General features: G+C 58.7%; 1 protein-coding gene and 2 long non-coding RNA genes across 4 annotated transcripts; all 3 read left to right on the top strand.

The window, feature by feature from the left end:
* Positions 1-507: 507 nt before the first annotated feature.
* LOC118966855 (uncharacterized) lies at positions 508-5,203 on the top strand. The gene is made up of 3 exons (XR_012120805.1): positions 508-1,116; positions 3,063-3,229; positions 4,997-5,203. It is a non-coding gene; the product is annotated as an uncharacterized lncRNA (long non-coding RNA).
* Positions 5,204-5,998: 795 nt separating this feature from the next.
* Positions 5,999-8,609, top strand: LOC140843210 (uncharacterized). Its single transcript, XR_012120808.1, has 3 exons — positions 5,999-6,086; positions 7,828-7,883; positions 7,978-8,609. It is a non-coding gene; the product is annotated as an uncharacterized lncRNA (long non-coding RNA).
* A 2,959-nt stretch (positions 8,610-11,568) lies between these two features.
* On the top strand, positions 11,569-25,479 carry CLK3 (CDC like kinase 3). Of its 2 annotated transcripts, none has more exons than XM_017665688.3 (13): positions 11,569-11,726; positions 15,158-15,309; positions 15,983-16,199; positions 18,051-18,147; positions 18,396-18,462; positions 20,636-20,752; positions 21,409-21,575; positions 22,780-22,874; positions 22,970-23,099; positions 23,346-23,428; positions 23,948-24,027; positions 24,315-24,405; positions 25,067-25,479. In XM_017665688.3, the coding sequence occupies exons 2-13, from the start codon at positions 15,158-15,160 to the stop codon at positions 25,241-25,243; spliced, it is 1,473 nt and encodes a 490-aa protein (XP_017521177.2). In that variant the 5' UTR covers positions 11,569-11,726; the 3' UTR covers positions 25,244-25,479. The 2 variants fall into 2 exon arrangements, with proteins under 2 accessions (XP_017521177.2, XP_017521178.2); XM_017665689.3 differs by lacking the exon at positions 11,569-11,726 and adding an exon at positions 11,799-12,509.
* Positions 25,480-25,627: the final 148 nt, after the last annotated feature.

Below are 25,627 nucleotides of genomic sequence, written 5' to 3' on the forward strand. Positions count from 1 at the left end.
TAGACTGGGGGAGGGTCTTTTTGATACCAAATCTCAGCGAGGATGGGGAGCAATGAGAACTCCCACAGACTGCTGGGGAGTGTAAATCAGTTTAACCACTGTGGAAAACATTCTGGTGTCGCCTAATAAACTGGAGCATGCACGTACCCCAGGGCCAGAGATCTCTGCTCCTAGGTGTGTACCCCGGAGTACTCCTGTGTGTGCCCAGGAGGCGGCACAGCGCTGGTGGTGATGACTGGAACTACCGGTTACCAGACACTGGTGCGTACCAGGTGCTAAGTTCTTTGTATGAATTAATTTGATTCTTTACATATATATGAGATGGGACTATATTATCCCCATTTTACAGATGAGGAAACGCAGAGCGGTCGAGCAACTAGCCTGAGATCCCCCATCTAGTGAGAAGGGCAGCAGGGCTTCTAATTATGTGGCTACAGTGCCCAGAGTCTGCCCTGGGCGCAAGTGCGAAGTACCCTACACAGAGTATCATCTGACACTCCACCCACAGCCCTGTGAGCAGGGGCTTGGTTCACTGTACAGATGAAACAAAACCAGAAACATGCTCGAGGTCACATAATGTAAATGGCAGGGCCGGGAATAGGCACTAATGCAGCCTTAACCTCTCCTGCAGGTACTTCCCTTGAGCAAGAGAAAGGGGCGACCCAGCGCGGTGCTGAGAGGGAAGCAGAGGACGGAGGAGGGCGCGTCCCGCGACTCCGCCCTGCCTCGCCTGGCGGTCCCCAGCAGCCCCAAGCTTCTCCCAGAGTTTCCCGGCTAGCGTCGCAACCTCCCCCCAGCTCATTGGCCAGGACAGACCATGTGCCCTCCGCATAGCCAATGGGGGCGAGAGGGCGGGATAACTAGGAAGGACCGCCTCCGGCGCCCCGCGAAGAAAGAATCCCGCGGTCAGCTGTCAGTGCGCTCCCCTCCCCGCGGGGAAGCGGCCCTCGGGTCCCTGGGAAACGCGAGTGCAGGTCCCTACCCGGAAGGAAAGGGCAGTTGGTGGCTTGAGGCTCCTGAAAGAAGGTTCGGAATCACCCCTGGAGGGAAGGGGAGAAGTAACCGACCACAACAGCAGACCGGCAAGAGTGGGGACTCCACTGTGCTTGGAGACAGGTACAAACCCAGCAGCAACTGGGATACGGGGACAGTCAAGAAGGCCAAAGGGGGGGTGGGGGGGGCAGGCCCTCTGTGCCAGGGAAGCAAACAGGCGCCGACTCTGAGAGTAAGTCTGTGGAGGGTGGATGCTTGGCCCCCAGTGAAGGGCCTCGCCAGGAAGGCAGCCGTCTGGTTTGGAGCACACTGGGGATGTTTTCCTGGCAGGGGCCCCAAGCCACTGAAACCCATGTAAGTAGGAAGGAGAGGGATTTATTACAGGACACCAGGGTGTGGGAGGAGCCCAAACGCAGCTGGACTTGGGGCTGGTCTCAGGAAGGGTCGGGAACCCAGAAGTGCTGCCCATGGAAGGTATTCCTCCCTTTAAGACCAGCTCAGCCTGCTGCCCAGGCCACAGAGCAAGGTGACGTGATCACCCCAAAGGTCAAGTTTACGTCTCCTCCATGCAAGAGGCCCCCTGGACTGAACAAAAATTTCTCCTTCCCAATTCTACTTTCCAGGAATTGTCGGCTCCATTTGCTCTCAATGAAATCCAGCTTTTTCCACAGTGAAAAACAGGGAAATCGACAGTTGCAAGTTTTATGTGTCCAGTCTTCAGTCCTGGAACGACTACTCTTTTGTTCGAAGGCCCCAGGAAGGGGCCTGTGGGTTCAGCTGGGCTTGGTGCCCAGCACTGGATCAATCTGTTGAGAACTCAGCAGCTGTGTGGATGGCAGAGATTTTGCAGATGATGATGCTGGGAAAACAATCCCAGAGATGTTCTGTCCCTCTCTAGAAACTGTTCCAGTTAAGGCAGTAGATGGAGGGAGTGTTCAGTGACAGAGATGAGGGTTCGGGGGACACATGGCCCACGTGACAGCTGTAGGAGAAGGAACCACACAGCAGGGTGAGGAAGGAAGTTCAGAAAAAGAAAAATGGTTGGATGACCTCAAGAGGGATGTCAGCCCTAAGCTGGCCTTTCCAGTGGCCACTGAATATGGTCATGCTGTTGAGCTCAGAATAGGCAATGTCAAGTAAGAAACCACCTTTCTGGGGCGGTTCAGGGACTTAGCTGCTGCTCTGCGGTGTGACCTACGGAAAGTTACTGCCCTTCTCTGGGCAGTTTCCCCTCTGTGAAATGGGGACTGTAGTAATCGGAGAGGCACAAGTGAGAACTCATTGAAAAACCTACAGTCCAGTGCCCAAGGCTGTGAGACACAGGGTCCCTGGTCATCACTTTGCTGGTACTGGGGCAATGAATGGGCCAACCGAGTTACCCAAAGATCCTAGACCCCCTCACTAGCCGCTCCCTGCCCAGCTCTACTCCTAGTCACAGGGTCTCCCTGGGAAAGGGCCCAGTGTCCTCATCCACTGATAGGAACACAGTGCCAACCATGAGCATTTCAGACCCCATAGCAGGGAGCAGAGGAGGGAGGCCTCGGCTACAGCACACGGCACAGGCCCCACGCCTCAGGCCTGGCAGAAACCCCGGCCTTGGAGGCTACAGTCATAGCCACAGGGACCTCCTCTCTCCCAAGGAGTCCTTGCCCACCCTTGGTTCCACGTGCCAGGACTGCCCGGCTTACTGAGGGTGGGCAAGGGGTTGACCTCAACCTCCTGTGCTGCAGTGAAGCTGTGAGTCTGTTTCCTGGTGGCTCTGGGACTCAGTCTCCACACCACCTTTCTTCTCCGGCTTGGGCTCTGCCCCTGGATGGCAGCTTTTCTCAGATGCCCCTCTCCTCTGTGGTTTCTAGGCTGTGGCTGAGATCTGGGGGCAGATGAGGCAGAGGCTGACCCTATAGAGGGCAGGGAGGCAGGGCAGGTACCAGGTATGGGGTAGCTTGGCTCTGTCCAGGGAAGGGGAGGCACGTGTCCAGCACCGACCGCACTGAGCCTTTTACATGCTTGTCAATTTTAACCCTCCCAGCCAGCTGATGGGGGAGGACTTTTATTCTCCTTTTTTGCAGATGAGGCCCAGAGAGGTGGAGTAACTTGCCCAAGGTCACACAGCTAGTATAATGTGGAGCTGAGATTCATTCGCAGTATTCAGGCTCCTGAGTCTACAGTCTGAACCACTGATTTGGGGACAGTGAAGACCACAGGATCCTGTGAGTGGAGGGGAAGACTAACTGAGGTAGGAATCCAGAGAGGATCAGGGTCAGGGTGGAAGGAGCTCGAGGTGGGGAAGAGATTTGAGGTGGAATGCAGCAGGGGTCCTAGGAGCCCGTACCCCCCAGGCCCCATGTTGGTGCAGTGTCTGGGCCCTATCCATGTGCCCCTTCCCTGAGAGCCTCTGCCTTGCTGTGAGTTTGGCCCACTGGCTGCTCCCCATAGGACACCCCCTGCCTGCCCATGACCCAGAGCCAAATTCTAGGTCACCCTCCCTGGACAGGCCCAGGGCCTGAGGTACCCACTTAAAGAAGGCAGGTGTCACAGGGATGAAGAAATGGGCTGGGCAGTCCCCCAAGGGGCTAGAAAGCCCTAGAGTTGGGGCCAGAATTTGTGCTGGTTTGAAGGTCAGTTGCATGTTATTTGCATAGGGCTTACCTGGTTCCATTTCCTTACCTTCCTTTCAGAAGCCTGAATGCGCCCAGGGGGCCCCGCCTTCAGTCACCCTGTGACTGCTTTCTTGCTGACACTATCTACCTCCAGCCCCTAACTTGACCCGTATGCACGCCCCATAAAGAACAGAATTCCTCCAGGCCCCAAGGAGACAACCACCTTGGAACCTCAAGGGTCTGGGCTGATGCACAAAAGCCAAGATTTTTCTCCTGGACACACATACAGCACAGACTGTCACTGCACCCCTGCTCCCCTGAGGATCCGAAAGCCCTCGCCAGCACAGAGCAGGGCCCCAGTGGGAGACAGACTGCTTTAGACCCACCCCGCCTTTTATGAGACCCAAGGCCAGCTGAGCACTCCTTCCAGCCAGACAACAGCAGGGACCCGATCCTGGGTTCTGACAACTCTAAGTCCCTGGGCTCTGAGCCGTGTTCTTGGTGCCTCTGTTCCTCTGTGTGTGTGCACATCTGGGAGCTTGTGCTGTGTCTCTGGCTGAGTGCGTGATGGGTATCTTGGTGGTATGTGTGTGTGTGTCCATCTGTCTGCCTGCCTGTGCACACACGTTTGCCCAGGACACGGCGGACACTGGCCGGGAGGAGGCAAGCGCCACGCTGGAGGTGAAGTCAGATGGACAGGGACTGGGACGCCGAGTCCTTGCTCTGGGCCCTGTCCCGCCTTTCACAGTAACCCCATCACCCACTCCACTTCTTCTTCGTGTCAGGGACTGTTTACGACACCCCACCTCCACATCTCTCCTCACTAGGCCTTTGTACGTGCTCTTCTCTTTTGCTGAAATGCCCCTTTGTTCCTTTGCTCCAGGAAGATGCCTGTTCATCTTTCACGGAGGGTTCAGAGATTCAGAAACCCCCTCCACGGGGTGGACTTTCCTATCTGCTGTCTCCCCCGCCCCACAGCTCCCATAGTGCCTCTCCCATCACCGGGCATGTTAAATTGTAATTGTGTGCTCGATTGTGTGGCCCCAAACCATAAGCTTTTGGGGCTGATGGGTGGTCTGATCTGGCTTTGATTCTCCTCTGCACAGACAAGGGCTGGCCATGTGGTAGGTGCTTAGTGAAGGCATGCTGAATGGATGGATGATGGGAGATGGAACGTAATGAGGGAAAGGCAGAAGGGAAGGAAGTGTAGCATAAACGTAGGAGGCATCCTAAGAAGCGGGAAAGATCAGCTGGCTTGCCCTGGGAAAGACCCGGCAGCGGGGAAGAGAATGGGGAGGATGCGGTTGTGGGAAGGAAGAGAAAAGTGGACAGAGGGCACCCACATGGGGAAGCCAGGCCTTATTCTGTCTCTGGAATTGCAATTCTTCCTCTTTAAATTTCAGGGCAACTGCCACCTGGTGCCAGTATGCCTTCCAGTACTCAGCCACCTTCTCGTGAAGCCTGGGAGGTGATTCTGCCTCCTGTAGCTCTTTGCTGAGGGGCACTGATACCTCCCGGACCTGGAACGTGCTTGTAGAAATGCAGCAACCTGGAAGCAGCGTACGCCCCAGATCGCCCCCACGTATTTTCAATGATTTCTTTCCAAGTTGCATGGTTGTCCTCATTATGTCTTGGCTGGGATGGGAACTAGAGCAGAGGTGCCTCCCTGCACACAGAATCCTCTGTCCTGGACACTTCTGTACCCAAGCATCCTGATTTGAGACAAGTAGCTAAGGTTATCTCACCCCCGTGACCCCCCACTTCCTGGCCCCGGGCCAGCAGGAGGGGCTTAGCATGTGCAGGGGAGACGGGACTTGCTGAAGCTGAAAGATTTCTCACAGGCTCCCTTCAAAGAGCCAGAGCCAGACTCCTGGGGAAGGGAATCTGGCTTTGACTATGTGATTCAGGGTTTGGGGCCCCGGGGTATTCCAGCTGGTGACGGAGACTGGTCCACATCCTGCCCACAGGGCCCTCTCATCCAGTGAGAGCCGGACTTGCACCCACACCTAGCTCGGACCCTCTTAAGGCTGGGCGCAAGCAGCCACTTAACAGGTCTCCCGGCCGGAGGCTATGCCCAGTGCTACCAGCAGCCTGGTGTGCCCCGCCTCCAGGGCCCGCACTCAGCTCCCCGGCACCATCTGCTCCCCCTTGCAACTGCTGCAGCTGCTCCAAGTAGAGCCCTAGTCAGTGGTGGCTCTGACCAGCTCTTCCAAGAGTCTCTTGTTCACCTGTGAAGATCTCAACTCCACCCAGAGTCAGAGCTCAGCCTCCACCAGGGCTGGGGGGCTCCCCTGGCTGGAATCTGTCTGCTCAAGCTAGCCCCCAGGTCTTTACCCAGGCAGTCCCTCCTCCCAGGGCCCCTCTAGGACTCAGCCCTCTTAGGAGGGGTTCTCCTACCACTGCAGTCCACAGAACTTCCCCAAACTCCAGTCTTGGACTCTGGATCAAACAACTGAAGTCTGGACCATCCATACTCGGCTGCACATCATCAAAGTGTGTTGTTTGAGTGGGCCAGTGTGTGAATGGCATTTGCTGGAATTGTGTGTGTGGAGGCCCTTCTCCATCTGTCCCTTTTGGTCATTCTCTTTTCCATGGTGTCTCTAGAGCTCCCCATCCCAACTTCAGAATCCCCCAAGGACAGGGCCTAGGCTCCCCTGCTTTGCCCCCTGGCACAGGTGGGCACAGCCTGGCTCAGTTGGTGCCCTAGGTTCTCTGCAGGGCTGACCGTGTTAGCTGTTGGACCCACCTGGGTGAGCATCAACAGCTGTTCCTGCAGGAAGATAGTGTTCTGAGCCTTGGCAGGGGTCTCAGCTGCCCCCCTCAACACTGTCTGGGCCCCAAAGTACATGGGCCCTGTCCCCATCCCAGCTCTGCTCCTGGCCCTGCAGGCCTGGCACCAGCATCTCCTGCAGGTACATTGAGTCCAGGATCCTGGGGTCTCCTCCCAGGTTCCAGAACACACTGTTAAGACTCTGAACAGGTTCTTCCCTACCCTCTGGGCTCCATTTCTCCATCTGCACGAGGGGGGCAGTTGGCTGCATGATTGCAGGGTCTTCCCAAATGTTGGGGGAATCCCTCTGGACTGAACAGAAACCCCTGCACTGCACTTCTTACCCAGCTACTGCTTCAAGAATGAAGCCCAGAGAACGAAGTGTAAGGCAGAGCCAAAGGTGTGGCAGAGCCAGTGTTCAGGACCCTGCCACACACCCACTTGGAAGAGGGCTCTGGTGTCATCCCTACCCCAGTGATCCAGTCTCTTGGCCAAGGGGTTGCCGGCTTATCTTGTGCAAACATTTCTGGGCCTTTCCCACTGTTGTCTGCATCAGCAGGATCCTAGGGGCAGAAGGGACTGTCTGCCTGCCCTCTGCCACACTTCCCCTCCCATCTCTGGGCACCCTCACTTGTCTTCTATGTCCTGGTCGGGCCTCCACTCCTGTCCCTGGGATCCTCTCCTGCTCCAAGCCAGCCAGGAAGCATTCCACCTGCTGGTGGGGGGGCCCAAGGAAGCACGGAGCCCCTGGCCAGGGCTGTCTTCCACTCCCACCCCAGGCACAGCAGTGTCTGCAGGTACTGATAAAGCAGGCTGACTCCTCAAGGCCCTGCCTGCTGCACCAGCTGTGATAAACACAGCTAGGGGCCCAGCTGAGAGCTTGGCATGGGTCTGTGCCTGGCTTGTACGTGAGGGGCTGCTCAGGCTCCGATGTGCAACCCTCCACCTCCAGCTGGACCCGAAACATCACCTCTCCACCTCAGCTGTTGGCGGCTTTGGAGTGATAGCCAGACGCCTTGGGGTGCTGCTGTAGGATATTAGAGAGTGGGCAGTCCTGAAGACACAGGTGGTCAAGGGGGCCACCCCAGGCCTGGAAGGGAGGGGCCCCAGGAGGGTCATCTGTGGGCTGTGACCTGCAGGCCCCTAGAGGCTTAGGTACATAGGCCGTCACGGGGTAATGCTGCGCCCACCCTCACACAGAGCAGGTGTGCTGGTGGCTCCCCAGCACCCTCAGCTCACAGAGGCCCCATCTCCCCGGGGAGTGTGGCTTTCACTAGGAGCAACTGGGCTTCTAGGGAAGCACTTCTGTCCACTCAGCTAAAACCAGTTGCCTCCCTCCCTGACTGCCCCTGCCACAGCAGGCCACGCAGTGAGCACCCCCAGGGGGCGCCATTCACAGAGATGACCCTTCAGCACAGTAACCCTGCGGGGACTTGACTTCCCTTTCTCCTTTGGATACTGCAGACTCTGACAAGCCTCTTCCTGGCACCAGCGCTGAGCATTCTGCAGCTTTTAGTCTGGTAAGGGGACCTTGCTAGCTCGGGACCTCCCTGGCATTGCCAACACATGAGGGGAATCAGGGAGAGAGGGCGGGAGCCTCATTTTCTGTTTCAGAGCCAGAGCGCACAGCGGGTCCTGCCGAGTCCCAGTTTGCGACGTCCCCTCTGCGGCACCTGTGCTTGTTCCAATGGGACCTCCTGTGCTGCCCACAGGTGGCCACCAGCTCGGCCGGTGGCCACCTGCTCTCTGCCAGCTACACCTGAAGGTTCTCTGACTGCCACGAGGCCCTCTTGGGGGCCCTGTCTGAACACCTGCCAGAGAGAAAGAAGCCAGGCTTCCACTGGGGTCCCAGGGGCTGCTGTGCCCACCCCCAGCCCCACCTGCATACTTCAGTGGGGCTAGTGGGCTGGCAAGTCCAGTGAACAAAAGTAAGAGGAATGCCCGGGACAGCAGGCAGGGCTGGGCCTCAGGTCCGTGGAGCTCTGCCTAAATGGGTCCTGAGAGCAGGACAGATGGGGGACCTTGGAGCTGGGGCAGTCGTCCCCCCTCTCCCACCAGTCCCAGAGCACCAGCCTCTCTCCAGATGTAGAAACTGAGGCTCTGGTGATGAGTGTGAGTGTAAGTCTTCAACCCCAAGTCCTTGGTCCAGGGTTTTCCCTGGTGGTTCAGATTTCAAATAAATACCAGCCCCAACCCTGTGAAGCAGTATTCAGTTCCAGTAGTTTCCATGAGCTGTGGGTGCTGACCACAGCCTGGCCATGCGCTGAACAACCAGGCTGGTTGGGTCCTCCCGGGTCTGGGGCAGTGGCACTGAAGGCTGAAAGGGAAGTCAGTGACCCCGGGTCGTGCAGGGAGTTCACTGGCAGACTGGGCCCACATTTCCCAACCCCTGGTACTCTCCTTCCCTGTGTGGGCATCTGGAAACAGTAGGGGTCAGGAGAACATTTGGGGGACACTGTGGTTTAGCCCTGATATTGGGGTCAGAGGCCCTCAAATCAAGTCACTGCTCTGGTATCTCTGGCTTCCATGGTTTCAGCTGTTAAGATGGGGGCCCCTGGCCCCATGCCCCAACAGCTTACTAAGGAAAATGGTGGTGGCATTCCTAACTCCACTCCTCCGTACCCCCACCCACTTCACCTCCAGAGCTTGGGCCTCAGAATCCTACTGCTGCCTCCCACCCACACCCATGGGCACCAGGCGCCCTGTCCCAGCTCTGTGCGGGTACAGGAAGAAGGCACCCACTGAGAGAGGGTGCACTAGGCTGAACTCCCCTAACCCCAAGTGACTCACCCACTCCTCACATTGCCACACCTGTTCCCTGTTCAGGATTGACCACCCACAGGCTCTCTCCCCTCTAGACACCTTAACTCTCCTCTCCCCTGACTCCAGGCCCAGATTCTTGCAGGCCCCTCCAGAGCTGTCTCCCACAGGTCAGGCAAGGCTTCTCCAAAATGGATCTTAAGGACTGGCCCCTGCCCCAACCTCCCATGCCCTGGGGCAGCACCTGCACCCTCACTCTGGCTGGGTATTCTCCCATTTAGAAATAGGGGCTCTCCACAGGCAGGCCCCAGCCCTTACTGAGAACCCGAGTTCTGCCGGGCTTGGTTTTGGAGGGGCTCATGGTCTGCTGCAGTGGGGAGCAGTACAGGCCAGACTGTCGAGCTTGCGGAGCCAGCCCAGAGGACAGCACAGCCCCTGAGTGCTCTGGGAGCACAGGGAAGGGGAACGGGCTCTCCCTTGGGGCTTCCAGGAAGGCTCTCCTGGGCTGAGGTTTGTAGGGAATGAACTGCCTCCAGAGAAGGTGGTTGTGGCGACAGAAGAGACCAAGGGCGCAGGACAAGGTGGGGATCAGAGAAGCCGGGGCCTGGATGGGGCGGCGGGAGCCCAGGAGGACCACAGGGAGGTCACGAGGGGCAAGAGCTGCTGTGGGTTTCCGGTGGCTGGGGGTGAGTGGCAGGGTAGGGCATCTTCCCGGTGCCCTGGAATCGGGCTGCTGTCCTCAATCCGCATAGAGAAAGACGTGCTGGGCACAAGGGCTGCGGCCTGGGGAAAGAGCCTGGGCCCGAGGGGCAGAGAATATGAATGTGCAGCGAGCCTCTGGAGCTGGGTCACCCCTGAGCTCCCCGGGCGCGAGCTGCCATGTTCTTAGCCCTGCAGCACGGGAGGAATGAAGTGGGGGGCTGCGGGGGAGGTGGGCGGAGTCACCCACACTTCACCTCAGGGTAGATCTTTTTCTAGGAGCCTGAGTTCTTCCTCTTTTTTAGGAATAAACCAAAGAAGGAAGCTCTAATGGTAGGATCTCAGGCGGGACAGCCGCTGCACTGCAGATTCTTGGAAGGCGAACCGGGGGACGGCTCCTATTCCGTTTCAGAAAGAGAGCTTCTTCAGAAAAGAAGAGTCACTGGAGGCACAGGCTCCTGGGTCCTCAAGGGAGGCCTGGTGGGAAGACGAGCCTGACTTACCCCTTCGAGCCTGGTGCCCAGCGCAGCGCTGGGGGCAGGAGCCTTTCGGAGCTTCTCAGCTGTTAGCTGCAGACACGGCCCTGGCTTCCAGGAGCTATGGAAACCGTGGGCTACACCAAGTTGTGGGAAGAGAAGACACCGCAGAGTCCCGCCACCTCGTCGGAGTGGACGAGACCCTGAGGCGGAACCGGGCTGCTGTGGCTGAGGCTGCAGGACAAGCATGGGGCCCAGCCAGGAATGGCAACTCGAGAATCTCAGGTCCGCGAGGCAGTACCCTAAGGGGGCCAGCCCAGCTCTCACTGGTTCGAGGGACCGGGACGGGGAAGCCCCGGCGGCCCCTGCAGCGCCCTCGCGGGAGGGCGGAGCCTGCAGGGTGCGCCCCGGCCCTGGGGCGGCGTGGGGGTAATTAGGGGCCGCTCCCTGCGGCGAGACGCCGTCCCCCGCCGGGTGGGACGTGGGCGCCGGCGCACCTGAGGGCTCCCCAAAGACCGGACTCTGTCTTCTCATCCGGAAAGTGGGGCCCCCTTATCCCGCCCTAACCAAGCGCGGGACGGGAGACGGGAGGGGTTCTGGTGACCCCGCACTCGCGGCCGCAGCAACAGGGGTCCTCCCACGACTCGGAGAAGAAATGGCCTGCCCGCCTCCCCGCAGAAGGGCGCCGGGCTTTTCTTCGGCGGGGGCTTATTAACCGAGAAACAACGCCGGCGTCCTTACTGCGATGCTGCAGGAAAAGGAGACGCCTTGCCTCCAGACGCCGTCCCTACCCCGCCAACGTAGCTCTCGGGTCTCTTCGCAGAGGCCGTTGTGCATGCACACGGGAGTGTGGGCGTGCCGCCATGGTTAAAAAAACCCAAAAAGAGAGAGAATAAGGTCCCCTGCTTCTTTCACGTGGACGGGAGTGGCGACCCTCCCGAACCTTGGCGCTCTAGTCCGTTGACTTTAGGGTCCTCTGGGCCGTTTTCACTGGGGCGACGGCGAAACAATGACCTCTGGCGCGCAGGAAGGGGTGGGGGTTCCCGCTGAGGTCCAGGGGGTAGTGCTGGCCAAACCCCACCATTCAGCTCCCAGCGCCCGCGGGCCCGGAACGGCGACCCTGTCGCGTCCGGGGGTCAGACGTGCAGTGCGACTCGGCGGGGGCGGGACGCGGCTGGGGACGTCCCCTCGACCCTCCGGAGGCAGCCTCCACAGCTGCCGCCCTGACCAGGGCGCAGAGGGCGGGTCCTCCAGGGCCTTCGATTCCGGGGCTAGAGCAGCCAGGCCGCCCAGCCGGGTAGTTCCCGGGCCAGCGACGGCCGCGTCACGTGAGGGGCGGAGCCGTCCCGGGCGGAGGCCGCGGCCGGAAGCGGAAGAGGCGCTCCGACCGGGGAGTGGGGCCTAGCCGCTGCTGGATCCTGGGAGGCGGTGAGTGTGGGCCCGGGCCCGCGGAGGCGGCCGCGGTGGGGCGAGTCGACCGGGCCGGCGCGCTGGCTGCGCGTCTTCGGCCTCGGCCTCCCCTCTCTCTCTTTCTTCTCCCCGGCCCGCCTCAGGCCACGGTCCCAACCTTTCACCCCTGACCCGCCTCTTCCCTGGAGGCTAACACCGCAGACTCCGACCTCTCGGTACCGCGGCATCGGAGTCGGACGGCCCCTGCAGGGACACAGTTTGGGCCCTGGACCTGCCCGCGGAATGGGCGGAATGGGGCCGGGTCCCATCTGGGGCAGCTTGGAGGGGTCTTCAGACCCCTCTCCCACCCCTGGCTCGAGGCTCGGTCCTCAGCCGCCTCCTCCCCGCGCGTCCGGGTGTTTGATGCCGGCCCAGGCCGGCCTTCCGCCTGCTGCAGGGTCCCCGCTTGCTGCCACTGGCGGCGGTTGCCGGGGACGAGGCTCCGAAATCTTCGGGACTCGATGCGGAGCGTCAGGAAGGGACGCGAGCCAGAGCCGTAGCCCCCTCTGTGTTTTGTTGAGATGGAGCCGCTCCAGCGAGGGGGAGGGGCCGGGCCAGGCTGACAGTACAAAAGCCCGGGCTGCCCCCAGTCCGGGAGCCTCTGCGCTTTAGTTCCGGGTGCGGGTTCCCCGGTGTGGAACCGGGGTGGGAATTGCCTGTGCCAGGCCCCCGTCGAGGCGGGGTTGGCTGCCTTCCAGCTTCCCTCCTCCATGCCCTTGAAAAGGAGGAGCGTTTCACCCGGCGGTGGCGGCTTGCAAGGTGGTAGGTTTGAGGTTGCAGTGGTGGGGCAGCGTCAGCCAAAAATAACCGTGGGGCGCTGGGGTGGCTGGGATCCGGGAGGGCAGCCGCTGACCTGGCTGGCTGCTCTTCTAGTCAGCCCAGTTCTCAGGCCAGGAGCAGCAAATGAGAAGCCAGAGAAAAGCTGTCATCCTCGGCCTGGTTTCCTTCGTGTTACCTTTTCCTTTCTTGTGCAGAGCAGAGCCTTCCGGAGGATAATTGTGGCCCTTGGCTTCTTTAAACAGCCCGTTTGCTGGGGTCTCAGAGAATCGGGGATAATTGATGAGAGATGGGCTGCAGAGACCCGGCTGGGACGATAATGAGGGTCATCTGGTTATTCCCAGTATTTCACCTGCCTAGGATGTGTTAAAGGAGATTTCCTATAAGTCATATTTCCTCTGTGACTGCCTTGTGTGTCGTACTTTAAAGCTTTCATACTTGTCATCTCCTTTGCCAAGGTGGCTGTGAGGTGTTATCTCCATCATCCAGGTATGGCAACCAAGGCTTAGAATGACTTGTATAAGGTCACGAGGCCAGTAAGTGGCAGCACTGGGATTTGGTTCAGGATTTTCTGCCCAGAGATCTTCCCCCTTCCCCTGGGTCCCTTAGAAGGGACTTGGAAGTAAAATGCCCTTAATGCCCTTGAGGTATTTAACATAGACCCAGAGTTGTTACCTGGAACCTTTTTAATGTTGGTAATGAAAAGCTGCTGCCTTCAGTTCTTCTTGTGGGCCCAGACTTGGGCTAGGTATATGACCTAAGGCATGTGCTAGGCATGTTACTTAAAGGAGTGACATAATTAAACCCTCACAGAATCCTGTAAAAGATTGCTATTCCCTTGTTACAAGAGGAAGCTGAAGATTGGAGTAGTTTAATAACTTACCCAAAAGCATGCAGTGCTTTTACCTTGGCAGTGCCAGGATTCAGATTAACATCTATCTGTCCTTGAAGCTGTGTTCTTTCTACTAACGGGAACATGTGTGGATGTAACAATCTTCTAGGTCCTAGAGGGAATTTGGGCCTGTTGGCGGACTAAAACCATGTCCTCCAGCTCTGGTGCTCTATGTGCCCAGTGAGAATGGGCAGGGCCTCTGCCTTGGCCACTTGGGAGCATCTTGTATGTCACTTAGTGAGATGTGATAGGCCTTCCATAGCTTGGGCACCTGACCCAGGGTAATTGCAGGAAAACAGTGAAACATTGGTCAGCTGATCCTCAAAACAATAGTCTAAGCTCTTGAAGAGCCATCAGTGATTTTACATAGTATTTATCTCCAAGGATTGAGAGGGCTGGAACTTCAGGTAGACGGGGGAAGACAGCTACTAGTCGGGGGTTGAGAACAGTGAATTTCTCAGGATCATGGAGGAGCTTCCAAGGGTTTGGTCAGATATGCCTTGCTGCCCAGTTTATGCCAGGGGAGCCATTCCAATCTGCTCTCCTCCAGATAGATCCTTTTCATAAGGTGGGGAAGCCTCAGTGGGTTTGTCCATAATGTGATTGGCCAGACAAACCCAGGGCTGACCACCACTGACTATGGCCAGATGAAGGTTTGGAAGGTGGGCTGGCCACAGGCTCAGGCCCAGCCTTCCCCATGGAGGAGGCAGTGTCAAGGTTTTGGATGTGGGTGAGGCAGGGAGCTGATTTCACCATCTTTCTCAGCTGGTAGCTGAGCCGGCCTGGCAATTTCCTGTGGCCAGTGTAACTGAACGGGGTTTAGTGGGGTGGGGCCTTTTTGGCCTGCCTCCCCAGTCATACAGGCCTGCCAGCCAGCCAGCCCTCTGCTGCTCCTGACATGGGCACAGGAGAGGGTACTGGAGCAGGGGATATAGAAGGAGTGACAGTAATGGTAGTGCTGGATAGATGGGAGGTACTGCTCAGCGTGGCACCGCAGGTGGTCTGAAGGTACCAAATGGGCCTTGGTCAAGAAACCGGTATCCTCTGAGCACCCCTGAGATGGAGTGTGAGCCAGCAGGGGCTGGGCAGTCCCCTGTGTCTGCATGGCCAGATCTTCAACTGGGCCAGGGAACATTTGTGACCCTGCACACCTCTTTCTCCACAGGCAGGTCTTCTTGGTCGTGCCTGTGGCTCCTCATACTGACTTGGGGTCTTTGTTGCCTTGAGTGGGGGTCAGTTTGGGGCCTTGGCAGTTTGGCTCCCAGACTTGAAGGCTTTCACCCCTTGCTCCTGTGCAGTGGCTCCCTACCAACAGCCCTTTAACTCTGGCTTGACAGAGCAGTTGCCTCATAGGTCACCACAGACAAGCAGGAGGGAATTGAGCACAGGAGGCTCTCTTTTCCTTGGCCTTGGTCTCCTGTGATCGTGCTCCCAGCCTCTCCCTGCATTCTGCCCCAGCGCCTGCCCTGGCTCGCCTGTTCCCCGGGTGCTCAGGCCACCAGGCCAATGATGCTCTGCTGGGGAGACAGCTGTTTGTTTGTTCACAGTCAGAGAAGGGTGGTACCCATTGTCTGCTGTTTGCCCAGTGTGACCTCAGAGTTCTTCTTCACTTCATAAACCCCTGGGAGGGGCTGCCCCCAAACAGAACAATGGGCCCCTTCTTCAGGAGTGCCTAGGCTGCCCTGGAACTGGAGGTGGCTGGCGGCGTGTTTAGCAGGGCTTTGTGTTTCTCTTGGCTTAGATGCATCACTGTAAGCGATACCGCTCCCCTGAGCCAGACCCGTACCTGGGCTACAGATGGAAGAGGAGGAGGTCTTACAGTCGGGAGCACGAGGGGAGACCGCGGTACCCAGCTCGGAGGGAGCCCCCGCCCCGGCGATCTCGGTCTAGAAGGTGAGAGGGGCACTAGGTCTGAAGGCCGGGCCCCTTCCCTCAGCGAGGCCAGGGAGGTAATCTGGGGACATGTGGCCACCCTGGGCTCTTCTCGGTGACCGCTGCCTCTGCCCGGCTGCCCCCAGGTCACCGCCCTCTTTCTTCGGGATCTTCCCTGATCTTGCCTGCGTTTCCTGGCCTCCGCATTTGCTGCCATCCTTGCCACCCTTCCCTTCTCAACTCTTGAGTCTTCCTTCTCCAGACATACCCCCCTTTTCTAGGCCAGCATCTCCTCTGCTAGCCTCAGTGAGGGTTAGGAACATCATTGCAGTCCTTCCCAGCGGTGGGTCCCTGGTCCTATCTCAGTCCCCAGGCCAAAATGGCAGACTCAGCAGGACCACAGGGTGCTCCCAGGCATTGTCCTCGGAAGCCCTTCACCATGCTTGCTCTCCCTGGCACTGTGCTTCGTGTGGTGCTGGAGGTTTGCTGCCAGTAGCTGAGGTTCTAGAGGTTGGGCTTCACACACACATGAACACCCTCCTCTCCCACTTACCCCAGTCTGTATATCTGTGTTCACCTTTGTGAGCCCTTTGCAGGGGCCCCACCACATGCCTCTTGCCTGGTGGCAGGGACTTGGCTGGTGGGTGGGAGGAAGCGCCGGGTCTGAACAATGTCCTCATCCCCCTCTTGACAGCCACGACCGCCTGCCCTACCAGAGGAGATACCGGGAGCGCCGTGACAGTGACGCATACCGGTGTGAAGAGCGGAGCCCATCCTTTGGAGAGGACTGCTATGGATCTGCACGTTCCCATCACCGTCGGCGGTCACGGGAGAGGGAGCCGTACCGGACCCGCAAGCATGCCCATCACTGCCACAAACGCCGCACTAGGTCTTGTAGCAGCGCCTCCTCGGTGAGTGGTGGCCAGAGTGTGCTGGCTGGGGCATAAAGGCCTCATCTCTCTCTAGCTTCCTCTCAGGCTGGCTGGTCTGGGTGAGTACCGCCAGCCCTGCGCACGCGCATTTGGTGTGTGTGCATGTGTGTGTATGTGTCGTCTGATCCAGGTGCAGGGCAGGGCAGGGGGCCCAGCTCCTCTGTCTTCTGGCCTCTTGGCAGCAGCAGCTGCAGAGGCTCTGGCTCCGGCGTGGGCTGACCCGTGGCCTGTCTGTCTCCACGCTGTGCCAGGCACAGGCTGCATGGTTCAAGTGGCTGGGGACACTTCTTAGGGATCCTAACAGGTCTGCTGGTATGTGGTCTGGAACTGGATGGCCTCGTTCTTTCCACCGGGAATTGCCCCCACACATAACTGAGTGATCTGATTGGTGTGGCCTGCACCCACCTCTGCAGTCTCACTTCCACACCCCTCCCCAAAGGCCCGGAGGCTGGAGTGCCTTCGGGTTGGGGGGGTCTGCTTGTCAATCAGCTCAGACCGGGAGCTTCCTTTCTGACCTCCAGCCAGGCTCTCTTCAGCCTAGACTCTTCGCACAAGGGGCAAGGTGATGCCTGCATGATGGGGTACGTGAAGGGATGGCGGAAAGGCCCTCAGCCCCAGGTCTTGTCCAGTTGCAGGCCACATATCAAGAGGGCCTGGCAGTGTTCCAAGTGTGTAGGGTGGGTTGTAAAGGTCTCTGCTGAGACCAGAAGCCCACACTGCATTCAGACCCCCAGGAAGGAAAGCCGGTTGTGTATCTCTGAGGTTCTGTGCTGTCTTCTCTTCACCTCCCGTCCCTCTTCCCTTCCACACTCCCTCCCACTGGCCACGAGGCCCCTGAGTAGTGGTGGCAGAACCAGTGGAGAGGCCAAGCATCTTTTCTCTGTCCAGCTCTCCTGTGACTTCTTTGAGCAGCCATGCGTTGAGGGCTGACTGTATGGGCACCCAGCATGGCCTGGTGGCCTCTCTGCGCACTGCCACACAGCCACAGGTCTGTGGCTCTGCTTCTTCTCTTTTCGGTGCCTTCTGTCATCACGAGGCTCAGGATAGGCCTGGCCTGTGGGTAGCATGAGTGCCAAGGCCAGGGCAGGAGCTGGCTTGAGGCCTCTGTGGACCATTGTGATAGGAAGTCGACCAGCCCAGAGGATCCTGGGCTCCTTCCCTGCTTGAGGTTGGCAGCACAGAGGCTGGTGGAAGGCGGTTTCTCGTGGTGCTCTCAAGTCTGGCCACGGATGCTGTCTGGGATAGCAGCTTGGCCCTGAGTGGCAGCTGCTGGGCATGTGCAGGACTGTGTGGGTGAACAGAGGCAGGCAAGGACAGGCCGGGCACTCTGCGGCTGGAGTCAGGTGGCCTCTGACCATTCTGGATCATCGGACCCAGGCTGGACCAGCCGCCCTCTTGCGTCGATCTCACTGCGTCTCCGCCCTGGCCGAAGCCGTCACGGGAGGACCTTGGGGGGGAGACAGTGCAGGAGGGCCTCGGGGCTGCGGCTCTCCGCGCGGCCGGGCCCCTCAGCGGCACAGGCTGGTCGTCTTTCTGAGCATTTGCGGCACCCTTCTCTTAGATAATGTCCGAGTTTTCTTTACATACCTGTAGCTGTTTTTACTTTTCTGTTTTTGAAGTCAGTTTGTGTCTTGACGTGTCCCTTGCAATATCCCTATCGTTATATATGCTGTGTGCCTTATGAAATGCTGGGATCTGGAAAATCCAACCAACCAACCCACCGGCTCCTCACCGTCTCCACCTCTGCCTTTGACTGACACCTCAATCTGTCAATCGGAACCGCCTACCATGCGATTGGTCGGATGGCGTTTCGGGGGGCGGTGCATGCAGAGAAGCCAACAGAGCAGTAAGCGCAGCAGCCGGAGTGTGGAAGATGACAAGGAGGGCCACCTGGTGTGCCGGATCGGCGATTGGCTCCAAGAGCGATGTACAGCCACCTTTCGTAAACTTTACCTCTCTACTTTCTACCCCCCTTGTTAGACGAGATCTCTCCTTGCCCGGAGGGGCCTCTAGTAATTGCCTGAATGACACAAACACTAGCAACTTCTGTTTTTAAGAGTGTAGCAGAGAGAGAGAAACCTTTTTTGTTTTTGAAAATTTGAATGCTGTGAACTTGGAGGAGCCGCCGAGCCTCCGCCCCGCAGACCCTCACGCTCTGTTTCTGTTCTCTCCTAGATGAGATCGTGGGGAACCTGGGCGAAGGCACCTTTGGCAAGGTGGTGGAGTGCTTGGACCACGCCAGGTGAGGGGGCTTCTCGGGAGGAGCGAGACGTCAGAGCTTAACCTTTGTCGGAAAGAGGACACCAAAGCAGAGTTCTGACCCGCCCTGTTGGGGTTTTCTGATCCCCTGAAATAGGGAAGAGTCCAGGGGTCTCACAGGCATGTGGTGTCCCTGCCCAGGAACTGCTGGTTAGTGGTCGGGGCCACAGCGGCGGCGGCGGGTGTGAGGACCGGGCCAAGGCTCTGGCTCTTCGCGGTCTGGGCCTGGCCGGGGATCGAGCACACCGCCGAGCCCCCCCCAAGCACGAGCTCCCGCTCTGTGCAGGTCCACCCGAGAGACTGCGCACGTGCTAGTTGAGAGAAACAAGACCCCGGGTTTTCTCCCCCAGCAGGCCCCTGCCCTTTCCAGTGTAGCTAGGGTTGAGTGTGCTCATGTAGGGCAAGGGTGCACTTCTGTGTGTCGGGGTGCTGCTGTGGGCACCTTGCTCCCTTCCTGGCTGAACAGTGGGACATTTTTATCCCCTTGCCAGCCCTCCAGACCAGCACCCTTGCTGCTCCACCTTGGGCTGGGGGGCTGGGAGCCTACTGCCTCCCTGCCTGCCTGGCCCTCTCTCTGGTTGGGTGCGTTAGCTACAAAGTGCTTATGGCCTCGCTGCCTTACTTGAGCAATGTGCTGTCCATATGACTGACCTGCCACTTTAGAGATGGAAGAAACATGCTTTGGGTTTGCCCATATCCCTCCTTGTTGAGTGGCAGCGCTGGGTACCACTGCACTGCAGTGTTCCCACATGCAGAGGGGTGCTCAGAAAGGACGGTTAGTCCTGGCAGTCTAACCAGCTCTTGGCCCCGAGATGTGGCAGTGGCTGAGAGGAACCTCCCTGGGCCCCCAGAACCCATTTAAACACCCCTTGGACCTAATGTGGCCCAAGAGGTTCAGGCTGGAAAAGCTGGAAAAGTGGGCCTAGGGACATGTAGGCTATTCTGTGACCAGAGAGAAGTGTGGCAGAGCTGGGATCTTCAACACCCTGGGGTGGCTGAGCTCTCCTGGCTATGCCTCTGAGTAGTAGGGGAAAAGAGCCTCTGAAGCCACTAAGGAGTAGGCATAGGGCCCAGAGGACCTATGAGGGGTCCAAAAGGGAGGGGGCCAGTGAGCTTGTTGTAAGGAGGTGAAAGGGCCTTCGCCTCGGAGCAATCTGACCCTGGCAGTGGCTGCTGTGCAAGTGATGAGCCCCCTGTGTTGAGGGTTGGAATGCCGTTGAGGGATCATATTCTAAAGGAGGCTGGAGTGGGTGGTCTTTCTGCTAAGATCCCTTCTTTCCCTGAAAATCTGGGAAAAGGGGATAGAGAAAAGCAGGGTATCCCCTAGGAGATGCCTCTCCCCTGGGGCTCGTGAGCCTTCCCTTCGGCACCAAGGGCCAGCCCCGCAGGGGCCTGAGGCTCCAGCTCCCCTCTAGCCACCTGAGTTCTGGCCATCCCTTCCTGACAGCCATTGGGCCTGGCGGCTTGACCTTAGGTTTCCTCTGCTGGCATCCTGCAAGTGGCCTATGGAGCAGGGCTCGGGGGTAAGAAGTACAGGGCAAAAGTTGTTAAAATCCTCATTGGACACTGAACAAGGGGTCTTGGCTGTCAGTGGTCTCTGAGAGACTCTGTGACTAGGAGGCAGGGAGGTAGGGCCACGGGGGGTGTGGTAAAGAGAATGGCCCTGCGGCCCCTCCCCAGTGAGAGGACCGTAGTTCTGGCATCCTCACCCTCTTGCTGGGCCTTTACTCCATGCTGGGAACTTCCACCCCAGGGGAGCTGTGCGCCCAGACTTGCAGACATGCCCAGGGAGGTTGCGGGTGGGACGGCTTGGCTGGGGTCAGGCTGACCGTTTACAGATCGGGTCACTGAGTGAGCCCTGGGTCTGTGCTGGTCGGTGGGATAGACCTGTACTCTGCCCACTTTCCCCTGGAAACTGGCAGTGGCTGAGATAATAAAAGCCTAAGGCTGGCACAGATGCCATGCCAAGGGATCTTGCTGTTAAGAGGGCAGAGGTCTGGTATTACGTGGGCAGGCTGGATGTCAAGTACCGGCTCTCTTCAGGGCAGGTAGACTGGCCCTGTTCCTGGAATCCTGAGCTGCTGGGTTGGGCGGGGGTGGGGGGGAAACGCCGGGCAGCTTCTAATGAGAACCTGTGCTTCCTTCCGTGGTCCCAGAGGGAAGTCTCAGGTTGCCCTGAAGATCATCCGCAACGTGGGCAAGTACCGGGAGGCTGCCCGCCTAGAGATCAATGTTCTCAAGAAAATCAAGGAGAAGGACAAAGAGAACAAGTTGTAAGTGTCAGCAGGGAATGGGAGCGGAGCTTTCAATGGGGAAAGGGTCCGCTCCAGCCCCAGCTGCCTGGACCCCCTGGGTCTCCCCTAGATGGCGCCGTGCCTTCTCCCTGTACCCAGAGCCAGGGGGCGTGGCCAGGCACACTTGCTGGAAGGAACCTTTGGATTTCACACCAGGCTCCACCCCAACCAGCTGCGCTCTGAGGCAGGCCTCTCAGCCCTGCCTTTGTGGATGCAGGCCCTCCCTGGTTGTTAGTGGGCACTAGATAAGGCATCAGCTGCAGCTGTCTGGGGCTCGCGCAGCCAGGTACCCGCAGGAGAGCCCCTCTGGCCAGACACTGAGCATTCTCTCTCCGAGCACTGTGCTGAGCCCGGAGACACAGGGACGAGGCCCGTATCATGAGCAGGTGAGGCGGGCGGCCTCGGGCCAGGATGCGCCTGCAGCAGGAATTCCAGCCCTTGCTCCGAGCTGACCTGGGTGACAGCTGAGGAGGAGACGTGCTCTTGCTCTGGCAACTGGTTCTTCTCCTTCATGTGTCTGCATCCTGGGGTGACCCAGTGGTCCGGGATGGAGTGGGGACTGGCTTCATCGGATGGTGGGGTGGGGCAGCCAGTCCCCCAGCACAGCCTAAACCCCACCCGTCCTTCTCCCCCAGCCTGTGCGTCTTGATGTCTGACTGGTTCAACTTCCACGGTCACATGTGCATCGCCTTTGAGCTCCTGGGCAAGAACACCTTTGAGTTCCTGAAGGAGAATAACTTCCAGCCTTACCCCCTACCGCATGTCCGGCACATGGCCTACCAGCTCTGCCACGCCCTTAGATGTAAGTGTCCACTCTCGAACGGAGCGTGGGGTGGCCACTACCTGCAGCAAAGTCATCTGCTCTCCACGCTCCCCCATTCACTCCAGCGCACTGCTGACCATTCTGGTGGGCCTGATAGTGGTGGGGTCCCCTTGGCCAAAAGGCCTTCAGTCAGGAATTGCTGAGAAAGGAGAGGTTACAGTTCCCTCCAGGGGCTTCCTGTCCAGCCTCTGCTTCCAGGCAGCCAGGAAGAAGGAGAGGGAAGTGCTGCTCCAGAACCGGCCTGCTGCCAGCCCTGCTTTCACCTTTCCGCATAGGATACCTGGCAGATCTTGCCCACAAGGCCACCCTTGGTCTGACCGTCACCTACCAGCTGCCTGACTACCTTTAGGAGTGTACTTGGTGGTGCCCACGCTTAGCACCACAGGATTTGTGGTGGTTGGAGCATGACACTCTTTGGCAGTAGGTAACCTCGAGCCAGACAATGCAGGGTCTGCCCTGCACAGATGGAGGAGACAGGGAAGGACAGTCCACCAAGGCTGAGCAGCTCAGTGACGGCCCAGAGCCTGGCACGTGTGGACACGTAGTCGGGTACAGAGAGGTGGGCCCCACTGTTGTGAGGGTCCTGAGTGCCAGTGGGAGCCAGGGCTTGGAAGTGATGAGTGGAGAGGCACTACCATCCACAGGGCAGGACTTGGAGGGAGAAGGCTGACATCCCTGCTCAGGGTTAGGGATGAAGAGTGGCGGGTCAGGCTTCACGGTGGCCCTGTGCCTGTTTAATGCTCTTTTATCACCTCTTGACATTCTTAGTAATTTCTGAGTAAGAGGACCTGCATTTCCATCTTGCCCTGGGCACTGTGAGTCGGGGCTGATGCTCGGGAGGGGAACCACTCCAAGGCTGGTGTCACAGCTGCTGGTCAGCGGCAGGCTGAGGAGGCCTGGCCCATGCAGAAGGGCGGTGAAGGGAAGTGTTTTGAATGGAAAAAGCCCCCCCACTGCACCTCTCTTCTAAAGTCTCAGAATTCTCCAAGGCCCCAGGCAGAGAACTCTGGGGAGGCCAGTGCAGAGGCGGAGCCTGGTCTCCTTGGCCCGCTGCTGAGTTTAGAGGCGTGAGGGGCCCCGGCAGGCTGCTCTGGAGGAGGGGTCTGACCTGGGGATAGCGGGGCAGCCAGAGTGGACGCGGCCCAGTTTCTCAGCGTCGGCTTTTCTTTTCTTGCCGCCTCAGTTCTCCACGAGAACCAACTGACCCACACAGACCTGAAGCCAGAGAACATTCTGTTTGTGAATTCTGAGTTTGAAACCCTCTACAATGAGCACAAGGTACTTAACCTGGGGGTGAGAAGGTGAGGCCCTGCTCCAGGGGTGGGTGAGCCACTGGGGCCCGCTGCTGACCTGGCTTACCTCCTTGCCCCCAGAGCTGTGAGGAGAAGGCAGTGAAGAACACCAGCATCAGAGTGGCCGACTTCGGCAGTGCCACCTTTGACCATGAGCATCACACCACCATTGTGGCCACCCGTCACTATCGCCCACCTGAGGTGATCCTTGGTGAGCGCTTGCACAGTCCCCACCCTGATAAAGCGGGCAGTCGGCGGGAGGCCGTGAGCAGCAGCGCTCATGTTCCCCGGGGCCAGTGTCCTGAGTCGCCGTGATGGCTGACTTGGCCTTACCAAGAAAGGGACTTCTGCTAGGGTTTGGGCAAGAGTCCTGCCAGCTAGTGTGGCAGCTGCCCTGTGCCCTCTAGCCTGGGGGCACGGGCCGGATCTCCGAGCTTCTCCTCATCTTGGCTTTCAGAGCTGGGCTGGGCACAGCCCTGTGACGTCTGGAGCATTGGCTGCATTCTCTTTGAGTACTACCGGGGCTTCACACTCTTCCAGGTAAGGCCACTCCTGCCCAGCCCCACTATCCTGAGCGCTGCTGCTGAGGGGTGCAGGGGCCTGGCGCGGAAAGCCCTTCTGTGCCACCGCCCGCCCACGTGTGAGATTCAGGCTCCTGAGCGCTGTGGCTGCTCAGAGTAGCTGGGGCACTCAGCAGGTCTTGGGCTCAGCCAGCGAGGAGGGAGGGTTGCAGGGGCAAGAAGCGAGCATTCTAGACAGAGGGGCACGGAGATGGGCTGGGCAGGGCACCTTCCGGGAAGCGAGTGAAGGTGCAGCCAGATTCACAATCATGAGTGAGTCCACCCAAGGGCCAAGGAGAGAAGTCCCCAAGCGGGCCTGCTCTCTGGCTCTAGGCTGGTGGGCAGCCACCAGGTCTGAAAGGCTGAGACTGCTGTTGCATTGGCGGGTCTCCATCTTCAGCAGCACGGAGGGCACTTGGCCATCTTCTGTCCCTTTTTATCCCTGCCGGGGCTGAGGCTGGACCTGACCCCTGCTTGCTCTGTCCCTGACCTTCCACAGACCCATGAAAACCGAGAGCATTTAGTGATGATGGAGAAGATCCTAGGGCCCATTCCATCACATATGGTCCACCGCACCAGGTAAGGCGCCCGGGCAGCTCCCGCGGGGCTAGCCTCAGCAGCCTTCCCCATGTTGCCTGTGGGTCCAAGATGCTAGGTAGGCTCTGCGGGACACCCCACGGCTCTTCCAGCCACAGGTAGCATTCCCTGTACATGCTTCCAAGTGACCAGGCAAACCTGTTGCCCAGACCTTCCTGCCCTGCTCGGTTAGGCCAGGAGCCCCTGCCTGGCTTTGCTGCCAATCCTCAGGTTGCTGCAGTCTTTCCTAACCCCTGACCCAAGACCTGATTCTCTCCCTTCATTTTCAGAAAGCAGAAATATTTCTATAAGGGGGGCCTGGTTTGGGATGAGAACAGCTCTGATGGCCGGTATGTGAAGGAGAACTGCAAACCTCTGAAGGTCAGTTTCTGGCTTCCCCCAGCTCAACTCATGCCAAGGAGACCCCAGGCACTGGGCAGACACACAGCAGAGAGACAGGCCAGGCAGCTAAACGCTGCCTCCTCGCTCCGGCTCTATGGGAGGCTGCACCCAAGGCTGCTGGGTGCTGCAGCGGGGCTTCTTGCAAAGTGCCCCTGAGGGGCCCCTAGCCCTCCCCCCTCCCCCAAAGGGTGGCTGTGAATGTAACTGGGGAACACCAGAAGAGCCAGATGTCCGAGACCCTGCTGCTTCCTGCCCCCTCTTCTCTCAGTTTTGAGAAGAACTAGGCAGGAGTGAGGTGAGTGGGAGGGAAGACCTAGACATGGCCAGGAAGCCTCTGTCAACTGCATTTGATGCTTGGACAAGTGAATTTCGCAGAGGTGATTTCTACCTGTCAGGACTTTGCATGTGGGGGCAGAGGCACCGAGCCAGCAAGACACCCAGTAGTGACAAGTCCAGAGCAAAGTGCTCAACACGGGCATGAAAGGAAAGGAGCTGCTCATTGTCCTGGAGGGCAGAAGTCCTCCAGGGAGGCACCACTGCCTCCTCAGCCCATGCAGCAAGGCTTCCCAGAGGCCAGGGGACCTGCTGTGGCTTCCCACGACCCTGCCATCACACTGAGGCACCTTGTGTCCCTGAGCAGAGTTACATGCTCCAAGACTCCTTGGAGCACGTGCAGCTGTTTGACCTGATGAGGAGGATGTTAGAATTTGACCCTGCCCAGCGCATCACACTGGCGGAGGCCCTGCTGCACCCCTTCTTTGCTGGCCTCACCCCTGAGGAGCGGTCCTTCCACACCAGCCGCAACCCAAGCAGATGACAGACACAGGCCACCACAGGAGCAAACGGAGAGCGGGACTGGGGCTGCCTGGCCCCCTTTCTCCAGCCTCTCCCACCAGGCCCCAGGGCCAGAGCCACCCGATGAACAGTGCAATGTGAAGGAAGGCGGGAGCCCGCGGGGAGGGAACTTGATGTCCAGCTGCCAGAAAGCACAGATTTGACCCAAGCTATTTATATGTTGTAAAGTTATAATAAAGTGTTTCCTACTGTTTGTAACCCCCGGTGCCAGCGTGTCCATCTCCAGGCTCCTTGCCTTCTCCGTCCCCTACCTTATTAATAGTCTCTCTCAGCAGCTCAGCTTGTGCAGAGCTACGTGTGAACTGGGCCAGGCACAGCAGGGAGACCAGAAGCCCAACCGTCCTAG

The sequence above is a fragment of the Manis javanica genome, chromosome 8, assembly GCF_040802235.1.
Source record: "Manis javanica isolate MJ-LG chromosome 8, MJ_LKY, whole genome shotgun sequence".
Taxonomy (NCBI): domain Eukaryota; kingdom Metazoa; phylum Chordata; class Mammalia; order Pholidota; family Manidae; genus Manis; species Manis javanica.